The sequence below is a fragment of the Hibiscus syriacus genome, unplaced genomic scaffold, assembly GCF_006381635.1.
Source record: "Hibiscus syriacus cultivar Baekdansim isolate YM2019G1 unplaced genomic scaffold, ASM638163v2 tig00111558_pilon, whole genome shotgun sequence".
Taxonomy (NCBI): domain Eukaryota; kingdom Viridiplantae; phylum Streptophyta; class Magnoliopsida; order Malvales; family Malvaceae; genus Hibiscus; species Hibiscus syriacus.
In genome coordinates this window covers 490,349-513,834 of record NW_024063119.1, presented here as the reverse complement: position 1 = coordinate 513,834, position 23,486 = coordinate 490,349, and the positions used below count along the sequence as shown (strand labels likewise).

The following is a 23,486-nucleotide window of genomic DNA, read 5'->3' as shown; positions in this document are numbered from 1 at the left end:
GGTCCACTAAAGTCTATAAGACAAGGGCTTTTGGTGTCATTATTAAAAGCTTAGCTGTGCTTTAACACTATGCTTAAATATTCCTTCAGCAAATCATTGCAGCTTTCAAGACAAGGCTGCTGTATGACTCTCGAGTGGTCCACTCTTAATGCCCATCCGTATTGCAACCACCATTAACACGCGCATATATATGTATATGTATATACATATATGAATGTATTTACACTCGTCTCAAACGATAATAAAGCAAACAAAATACCAGAATTTTGAACCAGAAGAAAAGAAGAATGGATGGCGATTGGAGACTGATTTAAGCAAACAGTTTTATATATACTAACACAGGTATAAACATACAGGGTCGTAAGAAAAAAACCATGGAAAATATCTAATCCACGTTCTAAAATTAGCATATATAACATTAGCCCGGTGCCGATCCCTTCATCGGGTACCGGATGTTATCCATATATTCCCGTCTTCTTTTCCATTGTGGCAAGAAGCCGGAATCCGTAACTATCTAATAGTCCTCTAAAACATAGTCAAAATACTCTAACGGAACAACAGCTTCATCGAATCCAGGCGACTGAATGCATGCCAGAACACATCCTGATCCAGCTACGAGCTGAAATACCTCTTCTTCATCATATAATCAAGCTCGGTAATCCGAAAACAAGGAGCCAAATAACACCAGCATTAATATGACAGTAATAGTGGTAATACACAATCTTAAACTGCAAACTTGTCAATCGCCACAAGCGGAGGAATGTGGTAAAAGGTTAATCCTATTAACAATCAGAACCTACAAACTTGCTTATCTCGTCCATAACGGTATGGAAGTGGTGGTTATTCGGCAACAAGTAAAAGCCGATCGTGGCATGTTCCATATATAAAAGTTTAACCTCTTGGCCGGCTTTTTTGAGCCCTTCAACATAAGCCAATTGCCAATCCTGAATAAGGTCCAAGCCGGCAACCACGACAAGACTCTTAGGGAGTTTGATTCCTTCAAGACTTCTACCATTAGGTCCAAACGGATTGCATGCATGATGGTCTCTGTCTTTGCCTTCAGGGAGATAAGCTCTCCAGTACCAGTCTCGGTCTCGTAAGGTAACAAAGTATTTCCCATCTAAACGCTCTTCGGATTCGGTTCTTTCTTGTCCACCAAACATCGGATTGAGCAATATGTTTCCCAATACATCAATTCCCGATTCCATGGCTCGCAAAGCAACATGGTGGACAATGTTACCACCAGAGCTATCCCCAGCCAGATATATATGAACCTTCGAATCTTTTTGACTTTGAAGCCATGGTCTTGAGTTAACCCACTTAAGAGCAGTCCACCCATCATCATAAGCACAAGGGTATCTATTCTCCGGTGCACGTCGATAATTCACAGAGACCACAACAGCCTCACAAAGACCTACCAATCGCCGACATAGAGTGTTGTAGATGGCGCTGTTAGCCGAGGAATGAGAAAAGCTTCCACCATGAAAGAAATAATAACAGGTACAACCTCAGCCGTAACAGGCTTCTCAAGTTCAGCAACATTCAGCTGAGGCTCTTCAGCTGCAGCCGGTCTATAGATCCGACTGAGGAGACTCGTGGCACGATCGATGAGGACATCAAATGAGAAAACCCCATCGACCGGGTTCGCGTTAGCCGGGACTTTTCGATCTAGAAACTCTGCCAAGTGACGATTGAAAGTGCCATCAGGTCGACGAAGAAGATTGTATGCCAACTTAAAATTGGAGATGAGGACCCACGTATTTAGGGGAACCACCATCTATTCAGAGACAAAGCCAAAGATGAAAAAAAAATCAAAACAAAGAACATATGCTATGATGCTAAGAACTCCATAATTTTCCACCACGTAATTTCAAGTGAGATCTATCCATCAAAGCAAGGCGATCCAAAACAAGAACATTTGAGATTCCTTCACTTATTTATATTATCTTCAAAATCTAATCAAGTCTCCCAAATAAAACAACTCAAACCAAAAACAATTAACAGAAGATATTCAGTAGAAAATACATGATAAGACTACATGCTGTAACGAAGAAAATCAGCTAAACTCGGGCCGGAGAACATATCAAAAACAGATTACAGACCAACTTTGACGATCCAATTCTAGACAGAAATTAAAGAAATTGAAAAATTAAACAGGGAAAAAAGATCGAACCTTGCATTCATTGAGGTTGATTTCATTACTTCTAGCCATTTATCTCCTCCTCTAAAGATTAAAGAACAAAAACCCAAAGCTTAAAACAGATCCTCTTGAAGAACAACCCAAAAACACAAAATTCATATCACAAACCAAACAGAGAGAGAGCAAATGATTAAGCTCCAAATATCCTCTCCCCCCCCCCTCTTCTTTTTCCTTCAACTCATCATCAAGTTGTTGGGCTTCATTATACAAGTTCATAAGAAACAGAGAGAGAGCAAATGATTAAGCCATAGCAATAAAATAAAAGTATTACGGAGGTTTTTACTATTTCATGAGCGTCCGATGTGTGTTGAGGATCACGGACAGGAAACACGTTGCGCAGGTTAGAAGGTGCAAATGGAGAAATACTAAAATACACTTAATGTGGATGACCACGGATGGGCATGGGTCGACCCGACCTGCTTTTTTTTGTGATAAAAATCTAAATTCGATTCGACTCAACTTGAAATAATAATAAAATATTATTTTTATTTAATAAAAAAATGATTTAATTGAAAAAAATAATATATAAAGGAGTATTATTGTAATTATTTCTAAATATATAATATTAAATTATATTTTTTTGGGATCAGGTCGGGTTAAGTATTTTTCATCCTAAACTCGAATCCTACCCGACTCAAATATCACCTTTAAAAAATCTAACCCGAACCTAATTTTTTAAAAAAAATCTGACTCGATCAGATCTGATTTGATCGAAACCGTCAGGTTTGGATCTAATGCCCATCCTGACATTTGATAATGACAAATTGAGTGGTCAAAAGATAATTGTTTTGTGGGTCCCATGGGTCTTGTTTTTTTATTATTATTATTGAAATTTTGTAAAGTCGGATTTAAAATATTTTCATGGCCGATGTTGTTTGACCAGAACGACCAACCTTATCCATCGACGAATGAAAATGGTTATATTGTTGTCTCCTCTCTTAAGATCACCGATGGATTGAGAAAGGGTTAATTACAATGCCTTTTCAGATTTCACATGTTCTCTTATTTATATTTTTAATTCTTAGATTCCTTAGAATCAGACAAAATCGGTTAAGGCTTGGGACGTCCTTTTTTTTCTCAAGCTTCTACGTAATATTCGGTTGTCCTTGGTGGTCATTTTTTGGTTGCCAACTCCTTTTGTGGTAATGCTCTCATTCTCTGCATCGACTAACTCCACCCTTTCCTTGACATTACCCCATCCTGAAAGAAGGACATTGTCCTCCAGGTTCGCAGCAAGTGTAGATGGAAAAAACTCATCCATCATCAACGACAAAGGTGTAATTTGTTGAAGAGGATGACCCTTGCATGGCTTAAGTTAAGACACATGAAAAATTGGATGGATACGCTTAGAATCTGGTAATTCTTACTTATAAGCCACTCGACCTATACGTTGTAGAATGCGATAAAGGCCAAATAAATGTGGTCCAAGCTTCTGATGTCTCCTTAGACGTAGTGATAGTTATCGGTAAGGTTGTAAACGAACAAAAACTCAACCACCCTCCTTGAGTTCTACCCCGCGTCGATATTTGTCGGCTGGTTTTTTATAAGGACCTGCGCTTGCACTAAATTGCTTTTTAATACTTACAACAATCCGTCACGTTCCTACAAATCATGATCTACTTGAGCATTGCAAGAACTACCCTCTAAGTAGTTGAGAATAGTGGGTGGATCACGCCCATACAAAGATCGGAAAAGGGTCATTCCTGTTGATGTCTGATATGTTGTATTATACCAATATTCTGCCCATGCTAAGTATTGTTTCCACTTGCTCGGATCATCTGCTGCCATAAAACGATGATACATCTCAAGATATCGATTCAAATCTATAGTTTGCCCATCAGTCTACAGATGGTAGGCTGAACTGAAACATAATTCAACCCCTTGTAGTTTGGTTATAGTTCACTAACAAAAATTCGATCTCTATCACTGAAAATAGTTCTGTATATCCCATGAAGTTTCACAATCCCTTGGACCATAATCTTGGCTATATATTTACTATCAAAATGCTTCGGAAGTGCAAAAAAATGACTGTACTTTGTGAGCCGATCAACCACAACCAATATTGTTTATTTCCCATTAGATTTCGGTAAGCCTCCAATAAAATCTAATGAGATGTCTTCAAATACCTTATCAGGAATCGAAAGTGGTTGAAGAAGTCCTGTCGGGGCCAAGCTAGCACTTTTCATTCATTGGCAAACCTCGCATTCAATGACAAATTATCGAACCTCTTTTCGCATACCTTTCCAATAAAAATTTGCAGCTAATCGTTGAAAAGTGCGTGTAATACCAACATGTCCTCCCATCAACGAGTTATGAAATCTTGTAACAATAGTGATTTTAGTGTAGTTTCTTGAGGTACCACAATTTTCCCTCGCCTTAACAGTAACTAATCTTGCTCTTCATACCCAACAAAATTAGTTTGTCCCTGCTAAATACTTGCTCGAATATGCTGAATCTCAACATCTGTTCTACTTGTTGCCCGAATATCATCAAAAATACCAAACACTGGTCGAGAAAAAGCCATGAGAGTAATTGTAGATTCTCTGTATAGTGCATCAACAACATTGTTGAGTTTTCCAAGTCGATAATAGATCTCGAAATCATACCCAATCAATTTTGATAACCATCGTTGTTGTTCCAGCGTTTGAATAGTTTGTTGATTTAATTCACTTAGTAAGCGCTGATCAGTGAAAATGACAAATTTACGACCCACCAAATATTGACGCCACTTCCCCACTGCTTGAGTAATGGTGTACATTTCTCGATTGTAAGTAGAAGCACTTTGCATCTGTGGACTAAGCTTTTGACTAAAATAAGCTAACAACTTACCCTCTTGAGTTAGAATCGCTCCTATACTTGTCCCTGAAGCATTAGTTTCGACTTGGAATTCTTTGTCAAAATGTGGCAACCCAAGTATTGGAGCAGAACAAAGGTGTGATTTCAAATTGTCCATAGCGCTTTGAGCCGTTTCAGTCCATTCAAATGATTGGACTTTACAAAGCAAATCTGAGATGGGGGCTGCTATAGTAGCAAATCCCTTAATAAACGTGCAATAGCAAGATGCAATGTCGAGAAATCCCCACACTTCCTTGACCGTGGTAGGTACCGGCCAAGCTCGTATTGCCTCAAACTTAGCGAAATCGACTGCCAATCCTTCCCTTGAAACTATATGCCCCAAATATTCAACAATGGTCTGTCCGAATGTACACTTACTACGCTTTGCGACAAAACCATTTTCTTGCAACCTTTGTAGCTCTTGTCGAACATGGTCCAAATGTTCCTGCCAATTTCGACTATACACAAGAATGCCATCCAAAAAAATTAAAACAAATTTACGTAGAAATGGTCGGAAGAGATTGATCATTGTTGTCTGAAAAGTAGGTGTTGCGTTGTTTAAACCAAACGGCACAACGAGAAACTCATAATGTCCTTCATGAGTCCGAAAAACGTTTTTTTGGGAATAGGGAAATTATCTTTAAAGGTGACTGCGTTTAAAGCACGGTAGTCAACGCAGAACCACCACGTACCATATTCCTTCTTTACCAACAACACTAGAGAAGAAAATGGGCTATTGCTCTTATGAATCAACTAGTGTTCAAGCATGTGTCAGACTTGTTGTTCGACTTCATCTTTCTGAAAATAGGGATACCTGTAGAGTCTCACATTCACTAGTTTGATTATAGATTGTAAATGAATAGCATGGTTATTTTCTCGAATAGGGGGTAGACAGTGAGGAGCCACAAAAACCATATCAAATTCAACCAATAGTTTTGTCATGTCCTCTGGTTCAACTTTGCTTTTCATTGTTAGTCCCATGTCCATTTGCAAACAATAATAGGCAGCCATAACCTTAGTGTCCTTCAAACGACGTAAGGATTGTAATTGGATCGGTTGGGGAGCCAACCTCGTTTCCCCTTGCCAATAATGCTCCTTGTCCCCTTGGTGTTATTGAAACCGAAGTGTAGAAAATCCATAGTCACCGGTCTGAGAGTAGCCATCTAAGCAACTCCTAATATCATTTTAGTACCTTCTAACGGTAACACATAGAAATCAATAATCAATTCAATACCTTGAATTCACAATTTAAGATAGAGCATACAACCCTCGTTTTGTAATTTTTCACCATTTCCCACAAGGACCCTAAAGTTTGGTGCTACCGTCAACTTCAAAACCAAATGCTTTGCAACACGATACTGGAAAAAGTTGTATGTACTGCCACCATCAATCAAAATCTGAACCAGTCGGCCTTTAATCTCCCCCGTCACACGTATCGTATTAGGAGTGAAACAGCCTGCAAGAGCGTTAAAGGAAACCAAAGATTGTTCGTGTACAATATCACCAGAGTCCTCTAATTCATCACCGTCATTCGCTCGTGTACCTATTAGTGTTTCTTGGTGTTCATCCTCAAGTTCATCATCTAGCAAGAATAACTAAGGATCCTTGCATTTGTGACCCGGAACAAATTTAGCATCACAGTAATAACATAACCCTTTTCTCGCGTCAAGCTTAAGCTTCAGCTGCCGAAAATTCTGCGAGGTTGCATAAGATTATGAGAGGTCGTGTGATTTTCTGATTGAGGTAATCGACCAAGATGTGCTTTAGACCCAGCAGGAAACGAGGTGGTTGTCGGTAGTAAAGGAGATAATTTTGGACCATGTACCCGACCCAATGATTTTCGTATCTCAAGAAATTTGGCTTCTTGAAATCGAGCCAGGGCAATTACTTCAGTCATAGAAGTGGATCGATACCCCAACACCTCATACTTAATATCTGAACAAAGCTTAGACACAAAGCATTATGTCAGAAATTCATTAGAAAGGTTATTTGTACGCAGGGCAAGGTCTTCAAATCGGGTTTGATATTCATCCACCGTTGTTGTTTGGAAAAGCTTAGAAAGTTGTCATTCTGGTGATTCGATTTCCATCACCATGAACCGTCGTGGAATCACTCCAACCAAATGTTGTCAACCTGCCAGTTGTCACTGTTGTTGCATTCAACGAAACCATTTCTTGGCTATGCCTTCCATTCTGAATGATGCCATGGTTACGCGATGGTGGTTCTCAATGTCATAAAACTCGAAGAAATCATTCGCCGATGCAAGCCACTCCTCTGGGTCTTACCATTAAATATAGGTAACTCCACTTGAATTGTTTTGGGTGAGAAAGGAAATACATCATTGGATTCCACTTTCATTTTTACCTTGCCTCTAGTAACCACGATTTCTCTTGAACCATCACCATCGTAAGAAGTAGTTGCCGGAGCTCCCAACTGTGCAGAAAGTGCTGTTAACTGGCGAACAAAATCCTGGAGGGTTCGCTGTGTGGTCGCATTCTATTTTTTTGATCCTCTTCCTGAGATTGGAGATAAACAAAAGTTGGTCGTGGCGAGCACTCGCTTCTTGCAAAGCTTTGATAGCTTTAGTGTTACTCACCATATTGTCCAGGCTCAATGAAAGCACCAAAATGTCATGTACCAGTAACCAGAAAAGAAAATATAGGAATAGAAAAGGAGAATATGCAGTAGATTAAGAAGTTTGTAAAATATTTCAGGATTACAGATGCCTTTTCACGTTTCACATGCTCTCTTATTTATATTTTTAATCCTTAAATTCCTCAGAACCGGACAAAATTGGTCAAGGCTTGGGGCGTCCTTTTTTCCCTCAAGCTTCTGCGCAAGATTAAGTTGTCATTGGTGGTCGTTTCTTGGTTGCCAACTCCCTCTATGGTAATGCTCTCATTCCCAACATCGGTTAGCTCCACCATTTCCTTGACATTACATTAATGATCATTTATATTTGAGTTTTGTCTATTTTTTATCACTGATTTCAAAAAATATTTATATTTAAAAATTAATAATATATTTAAAATATATAAAAAATTAAATGACCATTCTATAACTTTTATTAATCGAAAAACTCAATAAAATAATAAATTTTGATCGTCAAAAATTTCAACAAAGTAATACCGACACTATTTATATCCTTTACTGACTAATAAAAAAAATGTATATGGATAAAGTTCTAGATCTGGACGAAATGAACCTCTTTTTTCATCAGCGTTGTCGGAACATTGTCAACCACAATGTGGTTAATTAGTATTGTTTATTCTTCTTTGAAGGCTATTTGACCAAACTGACACATTTTCGTCGTAATATTCCCTCTCTAACACCATTTGACCAATATTTTTCGAAATAGAATCTTTCGGCTGAGGTGACACAAAGACGCATCACCGGGGACGCGCTTTACCTGGGTTTATGCTAACTGTGATGCCACATATGTAAGGCGCATCCCTTGGGACACGCTTTATATGAGTTCTACTGAGTCGGATGCCACACTGATATTTTTTTAATAATAAAGATTTTATTTTTATTATTATTATAAATTAGTAATATATTATGTAAAGTGTTTCAATTATAATTTAAGAATTATCTAATGTATTTTTTAAATGTGTGTTAAAAGTGGAGTGAATTTAGGTTTTAGTGTTATATGTTTCAGGGACTTTGGCATTCATCCATTCCACGCGACATTAATCGGATGGAACAATAGATGAAAATCAGCTTTGATCTTATTTTAGTTATAGGAAAAATGTATGAAATTATAATATTACACGTATGGTTATATATATATATATTATTTTTTTATTTTTGATTATCGATCTATTAATTTTATCACTTAATTATTTAAATGTTATCAATCTAATCATTTGTTATCAATATTTAATGAAAATATTGATGCATAATTTAATAAAATTAGTATAATTACACATTTAATCTTCAATACTTACATATTTTATCAATTTAGTCTTACTTTTAATTTAATTTAATAAATTTAATCCTCTAATTAGAACATGAAATGTGTCATAGTATAAATAAAATTTTTTATAACTTTTAATTTGTTTAATTTAATATTTTTTTCTCTACTTAGAATGTGTAATTATTATAATATTTTAAAATTAATAATTAATTTTTTATAATAAATAATATTAATTATTATATTAAATAACTACCATAAAATAATTTTTAAAAAAAGTTTATTTAGGTGTACATACATTGAGAAATTATAGAAAAAACAATTACATTTAAATATTAGAAAGAAAAACATTCATTTAAATAGAATATTAATTACATAAGGGTTAACGGTTATGTGATGATAACCGAATTGAACATTTTTTTCTATTGTGCCCGATGTTTCTACAATGCCCACATCGTTTTTTTCTAAAATGTTTGAAGATATGGTTTGTATCCAATCGCAGCAGCATCTCACTTTCCACTATAACTGTAGACAAAAAAATATAATTAGTACAAAAAATAATTAATTATTAAATTTAAATAAATAATAATTATATAAATATTATTTTAATAAAAAAAATAATATTTATATAATTATATTACTATAAAATATAAAAACTATTTAAAAATATACTAACTTAAAAATAAATTTCTTACCACTAATAAGAAATTTAAAACTCAAATAATTGGAGAATTTGAATTATATAAAAGAGGAGAATATAATTTTGGTGTGAAGAATGAGAGGGGTTGAAGGTTTATATAGGGGAGGAAGAGGGGTAGTTGAGGAAAAAACATATGGGTATTTATGACATTTAATGAAAGGTGCAATCCCGGTGATGCGCCTTGCCCCCGTGGCATCCGACTCAGCAGAACCCCGTGAAAGCGCGTCCCCAGAGATGCACCTTACACGCGTGACATCCCAGTCAGCATAAACTCAAATAAAACGTGTTCATGTGCCTTTGTGCCACCTCAATCGAAAGGGTGTTACTTTAATAAATATTGATCAAAGAATGTTAAAAAATAAATATTACGACGAAAAGATGTCAGTTAAGTAAATCGGCTTATTTTTTTACTAACTCAGTGTCGGTTACCGCCATACCTAACCAACACTACAATTATTCTAATGGTAAACTATAAAAATAGTCACCAACCTTTTAGAATACTTGTATGTTAGTCACTGAACTTTTAAACCTTCACAATACAGTTAAAACAAACATCTGAAAAGCCGTACCCGAAATCAGAAACTACCACTAAACAAAACCAAACCAGGCCACCCCATGAAAATATAACCAGGTTTTCCAGATTCTCTCTCAAAATCGTTTCCGCTTCCCCATTGTCTCAAATACCCAGCAAAAGCTTTCCCTTTTTTCTCACAAACATGTCTTTGCATTGGTTATTGATATGCCATGGAATGATCACTCTCACGATAGTTGTTTCATTCCTCTGTGGGCAGTGGCCTATCTTCCAAGGAACACCCATCAGCTCCATCCATCGTTTCCTCACTTTCGGAGCTTATCGACACTTCTTGTAACTTCCATTTTTTTCACATTTCTTTTATGGGTTCTTATTTATATCTTGGTTTTGTGTATATGGTTCTTGGCTGTTTTAATTTGTTTCAGGAAGTTTATTGGGGCTGTTTTTGGAGATAGAGGAACAAATTTGGTTCTCTCTGTTGAGTATTATTGCTGTGATAGGGCTAATCCCATCTTACAGGTATAATTCTACACCAATGGAAATGATTCAATTGAAAGTTCATGATGTTTGGTTTCACTTAATTTTGATGTTAAAACGTCGAACTGTAATATTCATTTTGTATACATTAATATGAGGAGGTCCTGGGCTAGAGGGAAAACTCGAAGCATGTGCATTCGATTTGATGAATGAGTATAAATCGAATAGATGTTGGTTCTGTGAGCCCTATGTAATTCCATTTCAATGTTGAAACCTTTACAATGCTATAGAAACAAATTGTTTTCTGATGCAAGCATATGACTTTAAAACTGAAGTTTGCAGAAGATGATCTTATAAAGGGTTGTTTTGTACAAAAGGGGTGATTTTTCATATTGTGGTCAACCATTTTTATGATTCTCTATGACAGATTATATACTTGGCAATAATTGGAACGACTTATTACATTGTAGTGAAGACGTCTTTTAGCTATATTCCTGGGCACTATCTAAGCGAAGTGCATAGGTATGGGCTGAGAAGTGAGTTCTCTGCTGTAACCTGATTTCCTTAAAGTGATTCTCTTTCCTTTTCCCCTTAGATTTTGTACTTTTTGTAGGTACGGAAGCTTTTTGGCGGTTGCTATTGGCCTTTTTCTCTTTTTATTGACTAGCTTTTCTGATCCGGGAACTGTGAAGGCTGAGAATGTTTCACTATATCTCTATGCGTATCCTTATGACAATCTGATATTTACCAAGAAAGAATGTCCCACTTGTAAAATTCCAAAGTAGGTTCATGGCTGTGGTTTCATATTTATCGTTGGCCTTTTTTGTTTTCATAAGATGTGATGGGATGTTGCTGTCGTTCCAGACCTGCTAGATCGAAGCACTGCAGCTTATGCAAGCGATGCGTCGCCCGCTTTGATCATCACTGTGGATGGATGGTTTGACCGACATCTCGATTTATATTTTTCTTTGTTATTTTATTTTGTTTTGCAAGTTGTTCTATGTACAAGATGTTAACAATCCTAAGCTCATTTGATGTCTACTCAAGATGGTGTCACTTATTACAGAATAACTGTATTGGGGAGAGGAATACCCGATACTTCATGGCTTTTCTTATATGGTGAGTTCTGTACTATTTATCTGCAGCTTGCGATCTATACGTTTAATTTGATTCGCTTGATTTCCCTTTTACATTCTTCACCCTACAATTCGATAGATTCTTATGTTGGTGATGTTCATTTCAAGAACATGGCAGCCTCTCTTACTCGGTGGTTATGTTGCTTTGACTCTTCATTTTTCCTGAACTATTCATGTCTGTTGTTAGGACCCTCCAACTGCATGATTATGGAAATACTTGGTGAAGATTGAACATATTCTTGTCAAACACATACACAAGTCCAAGTAACATAGCTCGGTGGAAACAATCCAACACCAATAACCTTTTCTGTCAATTAGTTGGGTCATGGTCAAGGTTCCGTCATTAACTATGAATGGAGCTTGTAAATATCCCATTTCCATTAATGTAAGGTAGCTTTAAGCATAAATTATTGCATCAATTTTGGTTCAAGTAATGATCTAAATCTAATAATGAGGAAGTGCCTTCTTTTTATCCTTTAATATAAAGCACTTGTTCATTTGCGGACTTGTTTGAGATTGAGAACGTAGTTCATCCTTTTGTTCCTTGTTTGCATCACACAACTTGACTCGGTATGAGTAACAGCATAAGTTGCTTTTTCCATTTTAATGTTCAATGTTCATATTTATCATTTCTTTAGGCATTTCCTTCTTTGTGTGTATGGGACGATTACTATTGGATTGGTTCTTGCTGGACGAGTGGAAGAGTCGCAAATCGTGCATATTTTAATAGGTAAATCGATTTGGACCAGCATTTTTTAGTTTCTTAAAAATCTACGAACTAAACATTTGATGCTGTTTACTTCTTTTCTTTCCCCCCAGTTTATTATGGTGTAGATAATTCTGTTCGCAGTTTAGCTCCGTATATTGCACAGGTGAGTGTCATGATATCATCTGAAATTTTTGGTTAGGGTAATTGCTTGTTGTGACTTTTAACTTCCTATAGTGTCTTTGTTTTTTTTTTTATACCGTTTCTGCTTTAGATTTCGGGTATTGCAGTAGACTATTAATGTTTAAGTAGTTTTCATTCGGTTTTCGTAGTGGCTAGTAGACGCACATAACACCCAAATACTTCTTATGGTGTTCCTGGCTGTAGTTTCTCTCCTGTTAGCGGGTTTCTTTGCATATCATGCAAATCTTTGTCTCACAAACACGACAACAAACGAGGTGAGATCTGTTTAGACCTTGTTCATTCAGTGGTTTCTTACCTTAATCCGAATACAAACCCGGAAATGTTTGTCTCCTGTAACGTGTTTGAAATTGCAGACCTTCAAGTGGCAAGACTACATAACGTGGCAGAAGAAAGGGAATGAAGCACATGCAGCATTGGGTGTGAACGCCACTGGGATGACTAGGGAAGGAAACCCTGAAGAGAGCAAATGTAAGTCCTTCTTCGGAAGGTTCCTTCTACAGGAGACTGAAGTTGTTGTAAGAAAAAATGTGTACGACAAAGGGTTCTTTCACAATATCTACGAGGTCATCTTTCCCTTCTCGACAAGAGCATCGTTTTCGCAGACAAAATCGAAATCGGACTGAGATTTTATTGTCTGGTAACGCATATTCATCCACACGGAACCACCAATCACCATGTTAGCCAGAAGTTCAAGATCGATGATCGAGTCAAAATCCCGAGGCTCGCATTTGGAGCATGGTCCACTTATGCAGCTTCTTCTTGGCTTAATATTATTGTTCTGGAAAATGGAAATCTGTACTCGTTTTTTTTTTCATTTTAAAGGGAAACACAGTAAAAGAGGGTCTTATATTAAGGATTAATACATTTAATTAAGCGTTAATATTTTAAAAAATAATTTCACAAGCAGCTGTCATTAATTATTTTTCAGTGTCTAATGTGAGATATATTCAAATGGTCAAATTTACATTTGAGATTGCTGTATAATAGTAAGACATTAAGTTTGCAAATTAAACAAAGCAATGTTCCTTTCTCAGTTCCTTTTTAACTTTTCAAGTAGCCATTTCATCTACATAGCTCCTACTTTCTATTTTTCAAGTAATAACTCATTGGCGTATTCAACGTTAGTAAAGAGATAGACAGGGCGGAGTTAAAAATTTCATAATACGGTGTCATAGTTTTAAATTATGGTGTCTAAATAAAGTCATATAAATTGATGCATGACATTAGAATTTGATAAATTAATGTAAAATATAGCTAAAGTAACACAAGACTATTACAAAGCTATTAAAACATTAATCAAAAGAAAATCTACATGCATACTAGGGGTGTTCATTTTTCGGTTTTAATCAAATTTATCGGTTAAAATGGCCCGCCACTAAATTAATTCAGTCGAGGAATAATTAATTTTTTTCAATATTAATGGTTAGTTCGATTTGAAATCAGTTAATTAACTGAATTAATCGAATTAGCCAAAAATATAAAATATTATATATATTAAATACATATTCTAAGCCCAAATCTATTAAGAATTAAGATCCAATTATTTTTTAATCATACTAGAGCAATTAAATTGTGAAGATCTAATTAAATTTTGACCCAAATAAAAAAGCTCTATATTAAATTTAAATTTATCTAATTAAAAAATTTGATTAATTCAATCATCAATCGAATTAAATTGAACTTTATTCAATTTGATTCGGTTAACGACTTAATGGTTAAAAAAATTGATTAATTCGATTAATAAAAATTTGGTTCGACTAGTGACTGAATTAAATGAATGAACACCCCTAATACATACTATGTCAAAACTTTTTAAAAAGAGGTGTCATTTTCTCAATTTTATATTATATTTATAAAATTTATATATATAAAAAGAAAACTGATAAACTTTGGGGTGTCAATTGATAACCCTCAACAGCTCCCGGCTCTGAAAGTGGAGATAAATATATCGATGTCGGGTATATATATTAATGTGATGACATGAAAAAAAATAGATAATTTAATTAATATGAATCATAGATGATGCAGTGAAAAAGATCCATGAAATAATTCTTTTAAATGACGAGATAAATATATCGATGTCGAATATATATAATATTCAAACTCGAATCCCAAAAGCAACGTTTTAGAAGCGGACCGCCTTTGGGGACATGTCGATAGAGCGTTCGTTAATGATCTTGCAGATATCCTTTCTCCTCCATGAATGAAACTACTTCCCCTGCCATCGCTACCGGCGTTGGACAAACTCCACCTTTCTGGTTCATTTCAATCTGGAAATGACAGTTTAGAATGATAGCCAAACTATAAGCTCAATGTCAGTATTAGTAGCTTCCATGGTCATATATGGACGTACCTCACATTTCTGCGGCGGTTCATAAGGATCATCTATGCCTGTAAAACCTATAATAAACAACACAATTCTTTGTTATGGTCCTTAAATATGAGGCCATTGCCATTTTGGTCTAATAGGGAAACAAGGAGGCAATAACTTGGTTAATGAATATCTGAAAGCAATCGACGGAACCTTTAATCTTTCCGGAGCGTGCGAGCTTGTAAAGACCTTTGGGATCTCTTTCTTCACACAATGTCAGAGGCATGTTCATGAAAACCTGGAGATGTACAAGGAAAAAACATTTTAAGTAAAAAGATTTAAGATGAGAACCAAGCAAAAGGGGGTTTAGCTCTATAAAGTTCTCATCCGGTAACATTGCACGGCATGCGTCTCGATCTTTCCTATATGGAGATATTAGACTGGCAATGCAGATTAAGCCGGCATCTGCAAATAGCTTTGCAACTTCACCTAAACAAGAGCGCAGAAAACATCTAGAAACGACTCCAACAGGATGCATCAAAGAACTATGTTCATTAAGTAATGGACCAATGGCACAGTGTCTAATAGTACATTTCTTGGTTGCCAAGTAAAATAAATAACTCTAGGAAACATGTACTTCTCAGAGCATACTTACCGACCCTGCGTATATTTTCCGTTCGATCTTCTGCCTTGAAACCGAGATCCTTGTTTAATCCATGCCGAAGGTTGTCACCGTATAGTACGTCAGATAATTTCCCCCTTGTATACAGTTCCCTACTTAATGAACATGCAAGTGTACTTTTACCTGAACATGATCAGTCCAAATCAGAGTAATTTTTCGAATTCGAACCTTAGTCCAAGCAAATCGAGTCAAGTTGCTAAAATGTTTTAATTTTCCGGGGAAAAAAATAGAGGGAAGTCCATTTGATATAAACCTGATCCACTGAGACCTGTGATCCACACAACACAACTCTTTTGGCAAAGGAGTTTCTGCCTTTCAAGCTTCCCAACCGGACATTCTTGCCAGAATATATTAGTTGAATTTCCGATCGTCGACATCTTAAGTTATTTAGTCTTTTGATTCTCTCTCTATATATGAACACAAACGAGTAAACCCAGAATTGTTAACGACCAGATAATCAACGCATTTCATGCTATTAAATATAACTAACCATCTCAACCCAAATAACCAGCAAGAGAGTTGCAATGATCCCAAAAAAGATGAAAACTTTGCAAAAGAAAGCCCATAAAACAATACATACATACATACATACATACCAAAAAGAAGAAGAAGCAAAGCACATACATAGATAGAAACATACTATCATATCATATTAATTTGCTGTGTTAATGTTATTCTTAAGATCACATGAAAGTGAGGGAGAAAGGTATTTTTAGGTACCTACCTGAGCGAGAAAGAAACAAGGTTGTTGAAAGGTGAAAGCTTGGCAAGTTTACTGTTTTATTTATTTTATTAATAATATTTTTAAGAAGATGTAAAGTTGAATGAAACAAAAGAGAGAGAACTGTGTTTATCATGTGAATCGAAGACGATCTTATTGGAGCCGGAGACGGTGTAGACAAAGGAAACAAGACAAGGAAATAGTTTCTTTATTTGACTTTTCTTTTTGGATATATTACAAATTTGGTAATTAAACTTTAATTTATCTCCTATTTCACTCATTATTCTTTAAATCTTTTCAATTTTTCACTGAACTTAATACATTGAATTTTTTGTTATTCACTCACGATGTTATAAATGGGCTTTTATACAGGTGCAACACGAAGGTTTTGATGAAAATTTTATTTTTTTAAAATGGTTTCGTTTTAACACCGATAACTATTTAACGACGTAGTGATAAAAAAACTCAATGTATTAAGTTCAGTGAAAAAATTAAAAACTTTTAAAGTTTAATGAGCAAAATAGAAGAGAGAATAAAGTTTAGTTATTAAATTTATAGTTTACCTTTTATTTTTTAAAAGTATTTGCGTTTTATGATTTAAATTTTTGGGTAAAATATATAAATAGCCCCCAAACTTTTAGGTATCTTGCATTTTGGTCACTAAACTTTTGAAAATTACAATACAGTCATTAAACTTTTAATTCGTTTTTATTTATGTCCCTAGTCCCTACCGTTAACATATAATATGTGCCTTTCTCCTCTGTCCTCCATTTTTCTGCTCTTTTTTCTCACAATCGGAGCTTTGTCAATAAAATCACAATCATCGTCATCTTCTTCAATTTTCCTTTTCTTTTCCAATTGATGTTTCTTACTTCCCCCTTTTTTCAAAGGCTTCTTAGCAACTGCAGACTTCTTCCTCTTTGTCCTATGGTTAGAAGCACTCCTTTTTCGCAAGCCTCGATTACAAATATTCTTATTGTTTTTCTTCTTCTTTTTCATAGTCAACTTCTCTTCCTCATCCAAACAATCTTCTTCATCCAAGGTGAATTCCACATCATCATCTTCCTCTTCTTGCTCCTCCTCCTCCTCATAATCCTCATTGTCATCGGATACAATTTTTCACTTTCGTGGTTTCTTATCCACTATCTTCCCGAACCTTGCTGAAGACATTGGCTTAACTTTCAACCTAACAACCTTTCTCACATATTTCTCTTCCTCCTCGTAATAATCAATGATATTACCGTTACCATTTCTTAAAGATTTAAAATATTTTTCTCGAGAAAAAGAAACCAGTTCAGTTACCATTGAAATCAGGATTCCATGAGCGTAACATCAAACAAAATTCATCAAATTGATCAAAGTAAAAGCAGCCATAAGTATCTAAACAAACTAAGTAAGCATTCGAAAATACATAACAATGAAAACAGAAAAGTTTACCTGCGAAGAGGAAGACGGAACTTTCAAAGAAAAAAATCTATTTTCTTTTTGGTTTTGGCAGCGCCTAATAATAATAAGTTTCAGCCGTAGTCGTTTATATACATTGAACATATTGTTTTTTTTTACTTTTATGTGCAATAAGTAATTTCTATTTTGAAAACAAAGAAAAAATGTATTTTCCTGTTAATCCACCCCTTCCTCTTCTCCAGGTTGGTGGATTTGAGTGTGGAAGTGAAGTCCCATTTGAGTAGTGTTTGGAGAGGTGAGATTTTAGGAGGAGGAAGAAGAAGAAGAAGTAACCTGAAGAGAAGAAGAGGATAGGTTAACCGCGGTTAAGGGATAAAAATAAAAAACGAACTAAAAGTTTGATGACTATATTGTAAGTTTTAAAAGTTAGGTGACTCAAATGCAAGCAAACTGAAAGTTTGAGGATTATTTATATATTTTACCCTAATTTTTTAATTAATCTGAACAAGTACAATACAATATCTGTTTATAGATAACTTCCACTATTTAATATTGAACGCTCTCATCTTTGACAATGGTAGGTTTTAACTTAATTAATTTATCTAATTAAAACTTAGTTTAGTTTATTAGTTGATTAATTACATATTAAATTGATTAATAATTATTTTAAAAAAAATTATTATAATTAAATTAATTCAAACTCGATTAATTAATTAAATTAATTTAATTAATGAAAATAATATATATTATATATATTACGTATATATTTTTTAAAGTTTAAACTCATTAACAATTAAGACTTTTAAACCTAAATATTAAACTTAAGTTAATCTAACTAAAAAATTTACAAAATAATTGATTAATATTTTAAAAACTTCAATTCGATTAACTGTTACAAAAATTGATTAATTCGTATTTAATTTTTCTCAATTAAAATATTAAACTTTGATTTTAGTTTTGAAGAAAACGATTTTTAAACAATTTCATTTTGGCATTTTATTTTTTCGTCTGTCACCTATCCCTCGATACCAAAAACACTCCGATTTCACGCATCTATTGTTCATATTACAATTTTAGATATATAATAAATGTGTAGGTCGATTTTATTATATCAAATCAACATATATAAAATAAATGACCCAAGAATCTTTCAACATACAAGACAAAAAATCCAAGAGAAATAAGCTGTAAAAAATAATACACTAGAATAGAAAATATGAAGTCAATACAGTAAAAATGGCTAATAACACCACTAAGGGACTTCCTGAAGAAGATGATGGTGAAGAAGAAGCAAGCTGAACGATAAAATTGCAAGTCTCTTGTGAAATATTCTGCGTCGTAATTATGCCCAAACCTTGAAAATCACATGCCATGTCCTTCTGATTTTGCACCTGGTAATACATGTTAAACGCATACGAAGCGTTCCCGTTGGCGTCGAGACCGTTACACGACGATCCAAACCCGAGAGCCGTGCAGTCGGAGAAAGTGCAGGCGTAGTTTATGTTGTCTACAAGTTTGCCAATGTTCTTGGCATTTGGATTGAACATACACCATTGCTGTTTGAGGTACTTGACATTCTTTGCACCAGTGAGCAACTTGTTCTGTTTCTGACCTGAAAGATCTATTGGGAATTTAGGCTGCCCGTCGTACCGGAATATCCCCCAATGTCGTTCGAAATTCCCCGGTGCAATGCTCTTGGCATCCTCGTCGATAAGTCCGAACAAGTAAACTTCGATGTACCCCGGACGGAGAGGTGTGCCGGTGTTGGCTGCAAGTCTCGGCAAGAGTCCATTGTAAAATCTCTGAGCATTAGCCATATTGGCATTCTTGTCACCATCTGTAGGCCAACCAACTTCCCCAATGATAATGGGCATATCCCTATGGCCTACTGCTTTCAAAGCCGATACCAATGTGTCGAAGTTGGCATCGAAAACATTCGAGTACTGAATCCCTTTATCAACGATCGGATTTCCTCCCTCGAAGAAAGCATAATTGAAAGGGAAGTCGTCATTGTTGTAGAGGCTGAGGAAAGGGTAGATGTTCACGGTGAAAGGTGCACTGTTCTTGGCTAGGAAATTGACTATTTGCGACATAGGTCCACCGATATCGGGCCGGAACCGGCCGGCAGACGGAACGGGGTTGCTCTCGGGCGAGTTGTACACATCAGCATTTAAGGGCACGGTAGCCTTTATGGTGTCCCCAACACCAGCATCATTAAGTGCATTCTGAATGTTTTGAAGAGCTGGAAATGTGGTGTTCACAAATGAACCATTGTAGGCTGTGAGAAATGGTTCATTCCCAACAGCTACATACCTGTGAGAAAATAAAGTTTAACATACTATATATATATATATATATATATATACACATCCGAGTTCGAATAACATAATCTGTAACTCTGAAAATCATTTAAAACTCAAACTCGAATTCGAATAATCAATAACTTACTTAATTTTAACACCTCCTTTGAAGTTATATAAGGTGATATTCTTCTTAACCCATTCTTTAGCACGATCATAGCTATTCATAGCAAGCAGTTGATCATTAGGAATGGCAACCATTACTTCAATATCACTCCCTGCAAGAGCACCCATAGTCTTTGAATCTGCATCGAAAAGCTTCACCTTTTTAATCCCATTGTCTTTTAACATCTGAACCACTGTTTTCGGTGGCAATTTATGGGTCGCCATTGTGCCCCAGTTCACACCAAGACCATTGACAGATCCACCAAAGAGATGCACACAGAGGAATGTCGATAACAATGCAAGAAACCCAGAATTACCCATTTTTTTTGCTCTGTTTTTAAACAAAAAAACAGAAGATTTTCAAAGAAAAAATGGGATGAAAGAAAGGCTTTACTATGAAGTTTCAACTGTTATAAACGAAATGCGGTTGTTTGTGTTCATGGGAGAGAGAAAATACACAAAAATAATCCTCGAAACAGATTTTATTTGCAGAGGGAGAAAGGGTATTTATATATATTTCACTAATCTGAAACCCAGAAAGGAGAAGGGAGAATCGGCTGTGGTTTGTTGAATCGAATGGAAAAGATTGAAACTTTATTGAACATAAAAAGAAGGGTTTCCGAAGTTCAGATTGAAGCGACAGAGATGGAGGGCTGAAGCAACAGTGCGTATAAAAAACAGAGCGAAAAGGAAGGAATAGGAGGGGAAACGGCACCAACAAATTATATACACGTGTCGTGATTAAAGCAACGCGGAAAACCTTTCACAAAAGGTACCAACATAAAACTTGACAACGAATCAATAAAACGCCTGATTTTGTCAAAATCTAAAATTTAATTTTGAAATGTTCAATCTTATTATTAAATAAAAATCACGCCCAAAACAATTAAACTAATATATCATTAAATGGAAAGGTAAAGCATGCTAAACGTCGATTAAGAAATAGAATATTTAAAAAAATATAAATACTTATTAGGTATTTAAATACGAAATTCAACATAAATCAAATGACCTTAGTAATTAAGAGATTGTTGTTATCATTGAGGTCCCGAGTTCAAGCACGTATGTAGGGTATGAGCCTTCATTGTCAAATAGTTGAAAATCTTTGTACAACAAATATTATATTATATTCACCCTAAATTAAAAAAACTCAAAAGACAACTTCTAATTTATCTAATATTTAAACTTACAATGACTTAAATTATAATTAGATCAAAAATCTGGGAACACATACTTATCATTATTTAGGTCGACCCTTCTTGATTAAATATTTAATAAATTTTTATATTTTTTAAATTTAAATATTTATTTTTACATGAACATAAATATTATTAAACCAAAATTATATCGAATATATAAATTTTAACACGAGTCGGACACCCTTAGTCCCTAAGGAAGCTCCGTCCCTGAATGCATGTATTTTATAAATATAATTATTTGAATCTCAAATAGGCAGTCAAATTAATATGGATGAGGTAATACGGGAAGTAATAACAATAAAGATAAAAGGTAATTCTCCATCTGAAAATAAGATATAGTACTCATCACTGAATGATAATATCTATCTTAAGATTGAGAAGGTTAGTAATGGAAGCAATCGTCCCTACTGTCGTAAGATAAGAGCACCCGGCTTTGCCCATTTACAAGGACTCGATTTTATGTCCAAATACCACATGCCAGCAGATAAGGTCACCATCATAAGCACTCGAGATATTGTGTTTGGAGAGGTGATTCGAGAGTCCAGGCTGAAAATACATGCATAGATAGTGGTCTAATGACAAGGGGCGACGGAAGCATGGGACGAAGCCGTATGATGTGGAAGTCTCACGTACGGTTCTCTGAGAATTTTTTTAAAAGAATAACATTATCTTTTATTATTAAGGTAACTCAATAAATTTATAATTTATGTGTAATATTAAGACATAAAATATTAATTTTAAATATATATATTTTGACTTATTAAGTGATCTCACTGATTGAAAGAGTGTCATTTTTTTCTTGAAGTCTTGAATTTAGTTACGTTTATAAGATATATATATTATTAATAATTAATTAAAATTTTAAATATATATTATTTTATATTAACTGTATACTATTTTGAAGAGAAAAAAAAAGGAGAGAATATATATATTTACCGATAGTCCAACGAAAATAATAAAAATGTGGAGAAGAAAAATGATAACTAGGTGGATGAGTTGTAACTCAGAATTAAGTGTTGCTTTCACATGAAGATCTATCCAACTCCACCGCACCCTTTTCTTATTTTGGGAAAATTACATTTTTAGTATCTAAATTATTAATTTTGATCTATTTTAATAGTTAAATTTTTTAAAACTATACCTAGCATTTAGTTTTTTTCATTTTAGTACCTTCGTTAAAAACTTAATGGAACTGTTACGATTTGGCACTTTTTTAGGGTAAATTACATCATTCATCTATTAACTATATTCTCACTCTTATTTTGGTAATTAAAGTTTAATTTTTTTAATTTAATTACTAAACTTTCAAATTATTCCTAATTTAATCACTCTAACTTCCAAATTTATTTTTTATTTTAATTATAGATTAATAAAATAATTAAAAATATCATGTCACAAAATATTATTAATAAAATAAATTAGAGTGATTAAAACATGGGCAACTTGAAAGTTCAGTAGTTAAATTAAAAAAAATTAACTTTAATGACCAAAATAAGAGTGAGAATATAATTAAGGAATGAATGATGTGATTTACCAATGAAAAAGTGCCAATTTGTAACAGTTCAGTTAAGTTTTTAACGACGGGTACTAAAATGAAACAAAAAGTAAATGTTGGATATGGTTTTAAAAAAATTGAAAGTTTAAGTGCTAAAATAGATAAAAACTAATAGTTGAGATACTAAATGCATAATTTACTCTTTTATTTTTGAGATTGCTTCAAACTCCAACCTTTTCCCTTTTATCTTTCATGGGGAAATATAACTATATATATAATTATATATCAATTATCAAATCAATAGGAAATAAATAAACATGTTAAAAAATTGCACATTAAAGGCAAAAAATGAAAGGAAGGAAGGTACCTAACTACCTACCCATTCTAGGGAGGGTATGTTTTAAGGGACCGAGCTTTTAAATCTAATAATTTTGTACATTATATAAAATTTGGTTCGAATATAATACTTTAAAATAAAATTAACATGATATTTAATATATGTATTG

General features: G+C 34.5%; 3 protein-coding genes and 1 pseudogene across 4 annotated transcripts; 1 reads left to right on the top strand and 3 right to left on the bottom strand.

The window, feature by feature from the left end:
- Positions 1 to 306: 306 nt before the first annotated feature.
- Positions 307 to 14,524, bottom strand: LOC120164899 (annotated as a pseudogene).
- On the top strand, positions 10,329 to 13,530 carry LOC120164897 (probable protein S-acyltransferase 17). Of its 2 annotated transcripts, XM_039174532.1 has the most exons (10): positions 10,329 to 10,513; positions 10,606 to 10,699; positions 11,085 to 11,179; positions 11,271 to 11,438; positions 11,522 to 11,594; positions 11,724 to 11,776; positions 12,432 to 12,523; positions 12,613 to 12,665; positions 12,832 to 12,957; positions 13,057 to 13,528. In XM_039174532.1, exons 1-10 carry the CDS (start codon positions 10,365 to 10,367, stop codon positions 13,324 to 13,326), a joined length of 1,173 nt encoding a protein of 390 aa, XP_039030463.1. In that variant the 5' UTR covers positions 10,329 to 10,364; the 3' UTR covers positions 13,327 to 13,528. The 2 variants fall into 2 exon arrangements, with proteins under 2 accessions (XP_039030463.1, XP_039030462.1); XM_039174531.1 differs by having other exon boundaries at positions 10,329 to 10,699; positions 13,057 to 13,530.
- Positions 14,525 to 14,871: 347 nt separating the features above from the next.
- LOC120164936 (adenylyl-sulfate kinase 3-like) lies at positions 14,872 to 16,073 on the bottom strand. The gene is made up of 5 exons (XM_039174560.1): positions 15,950 to 16,073; positions 15,670 to 15,819; positions 15,228 to 15,503; positions 15,057 to 15,103; positions 14,872 to 14,973 (listed from the first exon to the last, which is right to left on the bottom strand). The coding sequence occupies exons 1-5, from the start codon at positions 16,071 to 16,073 to the stop codon at positions 14,872 to 14,874; spliced, it is 699 nt and encodes a 232-aa protein (XP_039030491.1).
- A 2,950-nt stretch (positions 16,074 to 19,023) lies between these two features.
- Positions 19,024 to 20,607, bottom strand: LOC120164925 (glucan endo-1,3-beta-glucosidase 8-like). The gene is made up of 2 exons (XM_039174550.1): positions 20,270 to 20,607; positions 19,024 to 20,134 (listed from the first exon to the last, which is right to left on the bottom strand). Exons 1-2 carry the CDS (start codon positions 20,605 to 20,607, stop codon positions 19,024 to 19,026), a joined length of 1,449 nt encoding a protein of 482 aa, XP_039030481.1.
- Between the last annotated feature and the right edge of the window lie 2,879 nt (positions 20,608 to 23,486).